The sequence below is a fragment of the Botrytis porri genome (genome assembly GCF_014898465.1).
Source record: "Botrytis porri strain MUCL 3234 chromosome Unknown BPOR_012, whole genome shotgun sequence".
Lineage (NCBI taxonomy): Eukaryota > Fungi > Ascomycota > Leotiomycetes > Helotiales > Sclerotiniaceae > Botrytis > Botrytis porri.
In genome coordinates this window covers 1583394-1591560 of record NW_024066086.1, presented here as the reverse complement: position 1 = coordinate 1591560, position 8167 = coordinate 1583394, and the positions used below count along the sequence as shown (strand labels likewise).

General features: G+C 40.9%; 4 protein-coding genes across 4 annotated transcripts; 2 read left to right on the top strand and 2 right to left on the bottom strand.

Moving 5' to 3' along the window:
- Positions 1 to 1155: 1155 nt before the first annotated feature.
- Positions 1156 to 2665, bottom strand: EAF01_008982 (uncharacterized protein; the record flags this gene model as incomplete). The annotated part of the gene is made up of 3 exons (XM_038917238.1): positions 2458 to 2665; positions 2238 to 2401; positions 1156 to 2198 (listed from the first exon to the last, which is right to left on the bottom strand). Exons 1-3 carry the CDS (start codon positions 2541 to 2543, stop codon positions 1156 to 1158), a joined length of 1293 nt encoding a protein of 430 aa, XP_038767632.1. The 5' UTR covers positions 2544 to 2665.
- A 1026-nt stretch (positions 2666 to 3691) lies between these two features.
- On the top strand, positions 3692 to 5384 carry EAF01_008981 (uncharacterized protein; the record flags this gene model as incomplete). The annotated part of the gene is made up of 4 exons (XM_038917237.1): positions 3692 to 3766; positions 3819 to 4931; positions 4985 to 5169; positions 5225 to 5384. 4 exons carry the CDS (start codon positions 3692 to 3694, stop codon positions 5382 to 5384), a joined length of 1533 nt encoding a protein of 510 aa, XP_038767631.1.
- A 599-nt stretch (positions 5385 to 5983) lies between these two features.
- On the bottom strand, positions 5984 to 6700 carry EAF01_008980 (uncharacterized protein; the record flags this gene model as incomplete). Its single annotated transcript, XM_038917236.1, has 1 exon — positions 5984 to 6700. The coding sequence occupies one exon, from the start codon at positions 6698 to 6700 to the stop codon at positions 5984 to 5986; it is 717 nt and encodes a 238-aa protein (XP_038767630.1).
- Positions 6701 to 7469: 769 nt separating this feature from the next.
- On the top strand, positions 7470 to 7727 carry EAF01_008979 (uncharacterized protein; the record flags this gene model as incomplete). The annotated part of the gene is made up of 1 exon (XM_038917235.1): positions 7470 to 7727. The coding sequence occupies one exon, from the start codon at positions 7470 to 7472 to the stop codon at positions 7725 to 7727; it is 258 nt and encodes an 85-aa protein (XP_038767629.1).
- Positions 7728 to 8167: the final 440 nt, after the last annotated feature.

Sequence of the window (8167 nt, the reverse complement as noted above, 5' to 3'; positions counted from 1 at the left end):
ATTGCGGTAATTTTCTCCCTACCAACCGGCTTACCAGTTGTTTCAATGTTTCCCGGCTCCTAGAAATCCCGGGAGCCGGGAAATTTATCATTGATAGCTGTGCCAAATTCCCGCACCACGTTGACAATTGATCAAGTGGCGTAGGATCTCATTGTAGCATTTGCCATGTTCGACTTGCAGATCTCACAGCGGAGAATCGACTTGCGTAATCGAATGTACGGAGATAAGTTTCATACTCACTATTCATGTGTTTGTATGCAGCCCTGTGGAAGCTATGGCAAATCTTGTTTAACATATATGTTTAGACCTCCCGGAAGTCACAAAAAATGAATATCCGACGACACCATGACACAAACTCGAGGTCAACTAAAATGCTTGATAACTTGTCACTTGTCTCTATCTAAATGATGAATTGTTGCACAGAGCATATGTTTCAACCTCTATTGCAAATGTTTTGAGTCAAAGTTCGAGTTACGCGACGACGTTGCTCAAGAGTTAGTTCCACGTACAATACACATACAATTGTTCAGAGAGTCAGAATCTCATACCTAAGGTTGATACTTGGGTTTAGTGAGTTTTGGTAAAATGTTTAAAACATGTGACGATGTCACCTGGTACGAGGACCCGATTTTACATTTGGTTACACGAGGAATGAATTGAGCGAGGGCCTAACTGCGTGGATTTCACCCAGAATGGTCCAGACCCTGCCTCGAGTGGGATCTTGGGTATGCTCAACATTATCCCGCATCCCAATCACGGAGCTCCCGATTTCCGCATAAGAATCAGTCGAAACCTGTTTGAGCTCCATAGTGAGACCTTTTCTGACAAAACCTTCGATTTATATTTCATTGTATTTGCCTTCACGGTAGCAATTCTCGAGAAGCTAGTGGTGCGTACTCACAATAACAAAGATCCAACTGACTAAATTGTAGTGATTGGATGAGCGCAAGCCTCCAAAACATCTCTTGCTCTTCAAGCTCAAGATTCTTGATAATTCAGAACTAAGTTGTAGCTATCAACAAAAATGATTATCTAAATTGAAGCATCCAGGAGCAAATTCCAAAGTCAAGAAATACAAAATGAGCAACAGTTGCGCCAATGAAGCCAACAACTCAATCGACTAGGATACACAATTTCGGTTCCCCTATCTGTGCATCAAACAGCATTAGTGAAAGCAACATCACTTTCACCGCTGCTAGCATTGAGATTTTCAATCCTAGATTTCTCTTCAACAACCTGAGCCTGCTCAATTTGAGCCTTCAATCTCGGGAACAATTCCAACGCAGTTTTTCTCAAAACCGCCTTCCCTTCATCTCCATTCTTGTTTATCCAACCATCCAAGAAATTTGACTCTTCCACCATTGTACTTTCTATTGGGAACGGGAAATCACTGCCGTAAGTAGTTCTTCTAGGCCCTAACCATTTTTCAATATACTCCATAGGCCCGCTATAACTGCTCGCTGCTAAGTCCGTATAAAAGCTTCTCGCTTCCCTCATGAATTGCTCCGGTGTTTTAACGCTAAGAGAAGCATCAAAAGTCAGCTTTGCAACCGAAGCACTAACATAAGGAAGAGCACCTCCTGCGTGCGAGAGAATGATCTTGAGTTTTGGAAATGAGGATAAAGTATTAGAGTAGATGAGAGAACAAGCTGTGCGTGTCATTTCATGTGTGAAATCGACAATAGGAGGAATTAACGAGGAATGCGCGAGCAGTTGTGGAGAGAGTGAATTGGCAATGGGATGTATGAATACCACCGCACTGATTCTATTCAATTCTTCCCAGACAGGCTGAAATATTTCATGCCCAAGATATTTCCCATCATAACTAGTCAGAAGTGTGAAACCGTCGGGGTTGAGCCTTTCATAACAAAACTTGATGCTAGCGAGTACTTCTGGTATGGATGCTATAGTTATGGTTGGAATGGTGGCAAAGAAGCCGAACTTGGTGGGATATTGAAGACATAGATTATGGGCGAAAATATTGATGTCTTGGCAGAGGGATGAATCATCGATAGCGGTATGAGCAAATGATAGGATGGAGGTCGAGATGCAGTTTCTGGCCATAAAATCAAGAGAGATTTGTGGAGACCATGTTGGAAATATCAAATCACTAGATTCCTTGAAGTTTTCTTTGATATCTGGTAAAGTCATCAGAATCGTATAACAAATGAATGCCGAGGAATGCTCAGTGGGAGAGGCTAGGGACAACCAGTGAAAGTGAAATAGAATGTACATACGGTCAAGATACACAGGTGGAATCATATGGTGATGAGTATCTATTTTCTCTATGGTTTTTACTGTCTGAGTTATTGGCAAAACAGAAGTAACCTGCGATCGTGGTGTAATATGCCGAAGTCGAAATTGATTACCATGATAACATAGGAAAGAGCTGACGTCCTCTCTATTGACTTCAACTTTGATTAGTAAGTTCTGTAGTGATTGTGATAAAAGACATACTGTAGAATACTATGCATGTTATTGTAAAAATAACTGCAACAATTATGATGCATATTGAGATCAAGGATAACGTTGGCATAATGCATTCATTGCAGTCTCGGCAGTCTATTAGATTGAGGTGCATACGCGGCAGCAATGCAGTTGGGATTTGAGGCGATTGTGGATGCTAGTTTGCATTCTCAAGTAACTCACGCAGCAGGTAGAGATTTGGACGTAGGTATAGTGATGAGTTTGTGTAATGATATCATCAGGATAGCCCATGATCTGTCATATATGATACCTGGCTGTTTTCCTTTTGCCTCACTATTCTCTGAATTGTCTAACCCCCTGGTACCGAAAATAAACTTCAAGAGCCCCAATTACATCACATCAATCCCGTATCTATACCAAATATACGAGGTTAAATCTGAAGTTATTCTCAACCTTGAACGCCAATTGCTTAAGGGGGTGGTGGTTCATTTTTGCTATTTCGACTTTTCCCTGTGAATTGGACGCTAGACCTCATATTTCGACAACGAGACACTGAAAAGTTGGGCTTAACACATTGTATTGTGGGTTCATCTCGAACATCAAGACAGAGGACAGATCCATGAATAGAATTCCCAAGCTTGCAAGACAGTATTTGAAGGTTGAAACAATTTCCATAGATCTCGTATACGAATGCAGATTCTTTCCTCACACGTTTGCGTCATATCAAGATCTCGATCCTCAAATTCAGCGATCAAGTGGTGCATGAGAATCGACACCGTGTAACTGAGTAACTATGGGTAACTCAACAACTTTCAGATGCACCATATCATAGACTATTACAAATCTTTTCGCAAAGTCACTTCTATAACGGTGATTTGAAGACCAAACCCGAATTAGAAGGAGTATCACTTTTGGTAAGACAAGAAACACAGCATGTAGCCATATTAGTCCCATGTAGCACAAAATCAGCTTGAGCCACCTGCCTTACTGATTCGGTTGAACATTGTGGGAGGTTACATCTCTTGGTGGTTTGCGGTTTTACTTGGCAAGTAAAGTCTCACATTATGTTAAGACATGATTCTCCGCTCTTGACAATATTTGTCCCCACTGTCTTGGGATAGGCTTCATGGTCCGAATGGCGATCTTGAGCAAATCTAGATGACATTGTATCTAGATGACAGTCGTGCAAGCTACTATCTCTTTCTTGTAAATATTGCTTCCAAAATTCCTTTTGTAGTCTATGATCTGAATTTTTGATTCATCCATGATCATGTGGTCGATCAGCTTCTTCCCGAATCGTCAAGAAATAATAGTGTTTGCAATATTCCTGTTTATTTTTGTAAGTATTCCACTACAATTGAATCGACGCCAATGAAAATAACATATACCAGTATTATCTAGTCTTTGCAATCTACAATCTTTACTTTTCACCATTAGCCAAATTTCCAGGTCCAAAACGTCTGGCGATCTCAAGACTACCCCTTATACGATACGTAATTCTTGGAACCACTTACAAATATCTGGATGAACTTCATGAAAAGTATGGACCAGTGGTGCGAATGGCTCCGGATGAACTTACTACTATTTCTCCTGAAGCCTGGAAAGATGTGTATACCAGAAGACCACAAATGACAAAAGACCCATTTAGCATGACACCTCCTATGAATGGCGCGGAGTCATTATTCACAGCCACTGGTGATACACATGTTCGTATTCGACGCAATTTTGCCAATGCTTTTTCTGACAAAGCACTTCGAGAGCAAAGTAAGATTATCGAAGGATACATAGAGCTGCTACTTCAGAGATTGAGACGTGAAACAATGAAAAGTCCTATTGGAGAAGTCGATCTAGCGAAATTCTTTGGATACCTATCACTGGACATTTACGCTGATCTCATGTTCGGAGAATCTTTCCATGGCCTTGAAGGAGATAATGAGCATTCATGGATTTTGGGATTCTTTTTGGGAGCCAAATTTGGATCCGTAAGAAATAGTATCCAAAGATTTCACCCACTCGAAGTGATATTTGGCTGGTTGTTTCTCCGATTAACTGCAAAGATAAGAGCACAAAATTGGAAATTGGCAACGGATAGAATTACCAATCGATTGGAAATGGGAGATCTGGGAGCTGAAAGATCTGATTTCGTCAGTCCTCTTATTGGGAATGTCAGTGAATCAGAAGGTGGAAAAGGCATAACGAGAAAGGAATTGAATACCAATGGTCTTGCTATCGTGATAGCAGGATGTCAATTGCCCACTGTTGCGTTGGCTACCTCTTGTTATTTCCTGATGAGATACCCACGAACAATGAGGAGGTTGGCTGAGGAAGTAAGGTCATATTACTCGGAAGAAAAGAATATCAATGTTCAATCGACATCAGAATTACCTTATTTGGAAGCAGTCATAAATGAGACATTGAGAATTCATCACCCGACACCAATTCATCTACCTAGAAATGTCCCTCCTGAGGGTGCAGCTATCGCAGGTCAATGGGTACCCGGTGGAGTAAGCTAGATCATTTACCACTTTTACTTTGATTGTGACTGACATTAAGATAGAGTGTAATCGGCATAGCAATGCAGACAGCTCAGACATCGCCTTTAAATTTCTTCGAACCAAAAGTATTTCACCCAGAACGTTTTCTCCCAGAAAGCCACCCACTATATGATGTTCGATTTGGAAGGGATCAAAAAGAAGCGTTCAAGCCTTTTTCAGCTGGACCAAGAAATTGTATGGGAGGAAAGTATGTTCATGCAGCCTTTTGGAAATTCACAACCAATGCTAATACGTCATACCAGAACATTCCTGGCACAAGCCCGAGTAACACTGGCTAGGATGATATGGAATTTCGAAATGGAGTTGTTAGATAAGGATGACTGGAACTGGACTGATCAGCGAGCGTACCTTGTATTTGAACCAAGAGCTTTGCATGCCAAGTTGAAGGAGAGAGAGGTCTGAGGCGGGGAATGAGAGTATTCAACATACGGGCAGAGAATAGTGTAGAGAAGAATTGTTAATACATGCCCAGTTACATAACAAATCTTGATCTACTGTGAATGGCGTATCGGAACGTGGTCTCCGAAGGGCTCAAAAGTAACGACGAGGGGTACCTGTTACGCGCCGCGTGCGTGGTCAATCGCGTCGCGCTTCCGAAGAAACGAGTAGTAAAAAGTATCAAATCTATTAAAGATTAGCAACAATTCACCTCGGTCATTTTGAGTGCGAGTAAAGTAAGGTTATGGTTTAGAATACCATGTGGTCGATGAAGTTACCTTGGCATAATATAATCGTTATCAGAAGCCATACTCGCTCGACTCGCATCGCATATGCTGTAAATTAGCGCCTAAGCGCCATAATCGGCAAATTTCATCTTATGATCACCAAATGCGACATTCGGGAGTATTATTACAGATTAATAAACACTATTCTACGGAAATCCTGAATATGATCGAAGTAAGCTTACTAATTCTCCTACATTTACGCCTTTAAAAAGTCCCAAAACCTACGTTCGTTCCAGTGTTACAAATGTTGCCTCCAAGGAGCTCCGACGATAAGGTCTAATATATAAGGTTATACTCGGAATTTGAAGGGATCATGAGTACTGGAATTTTTCGTTTATACGACTCGATTCTTTCCGCAAAAAGGACTACTTCAACTTCAGGTTTACGTCTTTCAGGATGCCATTCCTCGACCCATTGTTCAATATCATCTTTCAAATCTCTCATTTTAACTTCTAGCTCCGGATACGCTCTTCCAAAATTGGTGCATAGGATAGGCCAATGAACTTTTATTGTATCTAAATGATCGAACAAAATCAAGACGTATGTATAATCCTTAGTTTCACACTCAACGTGCTTGATCGATGAGAGATCAAGATCGATGTCCCAACGCCAACAAGACCTGAGAATTGACCAATCTAATATACACAGAGTGTCAATGTCAGGATTGAAAAACATGTAATGCTTTTCGGGTCTGAATGGGCAATTTCCTTCGAATAGGAGCCTGTAATTCAAGAGAGTAACAGCTCGACTTGTACTATTGATTCTCAAAATGGTCCACAATTGCGTAAGTTCTTGATTCAATACCAGCCGTCTAGGAGTTTCATTAGCGACTTTGCCAACTATGATCATTTGAACTTCACGTGGAAGCGTGTTGCAATTTGTAGGTCCTGGTTGGCGGAGCGGCTGTTGCGGAATGTATCTTTTAGTGAGAATTCTTATTGAACGTCGTCTTGTTTGAGATGAGGTCGAGGATTTGGACAACCTCTTTGCCATGTTTCGGGGTTCGATGAAATCGTCAGATTCATGTCAGATACTCAATCGTCAAATAGTTACAAAGCCTTTCTAATTGTGATGAGATTGCGGTTGCCTTGATTATTCTGCAGGTTTGAGCGTATTTTCGCCAGAGATGTCCAACTGCGATATTATTGAGCTCAACAGGACGTAAAATTATACTTAGTCTCTTTCAAGTGAAAGCATCAAAGAATGTTTGCCTCCATCAAATGGGAAAGAGATGGTTATGTGCTTCCACGTTCTTTGTTGCAGCCGATATGACCTGGCATACCTTAAAGCAATGAACACACCAACGACCAGTATTATGTGGAAACAAATCTAGATCGAAGACCAGATAATTGAAGACCAGATAATTTTCGACTTCAATCCTCAAATTGTGTAGCCTTTTCTAAAATTTTCCATGACAAATCTCAAATGTCATCAACAGTAATGAATTCTTGAATGTTCGTTGCATCTTTTTGGCTTTTTCCGTTCGTAACCATTCAAATTGGGAAGAACGGTGCTTGAAGTGAATCCGAGGTGATTTCCAGACTACAATCATTGCAGTTCATTCCATCCACAGGTAGACATACCGATAATGTTTCAATATCGATGAATGATTCGAAGACCAAAATTTTTCTCTGTGCTCTTATATAATAATCTGTTTCCGCTGAGCTTCTTCCTATTTTGAGTCCAACAACCCCCAGGCAACTTCAAAGTGACCATAATTTAACTAACATCTACATTAACGCTCCCAATACCGATCAAAAAGATGGCATCCAACCTAGATCTGAAAGTTTCTGTCCAACTAAATGGTTATCCCTTATTCCAGTCGCCCCAAATAGCCCTCAGCTCTACTAGAGCCCGTACTATACAAAGCATAATCGATAAATGCGCTCAAGACATCGAATATCAACTTACGCGGGCCGGTGCAGATGAGAGGAGAGACGCTGAGCAACATAGGAGATATCAAGAAAATTTGAGGGCTAATATGGCTAACTACAATCCATTTTGGGAGGCCAAGTATTGACTGGCCGAGCAGTGAACGTTGCTGCGGTACGAATCTAGGGGTAGCAACATGTTGGACTCTTTTGGTTACTGCATGGGTATCGGGACTCGCCATTTGGCTGCGGATCTTTTGATGAAAGGTTCAATATATAGGTAGAAGATCAATCTATGCAAGGTTTAAAACTTGGATTCGGACCATCCATTGTTTACATAATGTGAAGCTTTTGTAAGACTAATGACTTTCAACAGAGAATAGCATGTCAGATACTTAGCATTGGGGGAGTTACCGATATAGGTGCATATACAATCACCTGTGGTAATACCACAAGTTGATATCTTTTTTTGGAGCTGCACACGTTGAAATGGAATTAAACAAACATACCTATTTAAGCTCTCCGTTTTAATCTTCCTCAACCTAATAAGATGAGTGTGGATGAATGGGAAACTATCAGTACCTATAGA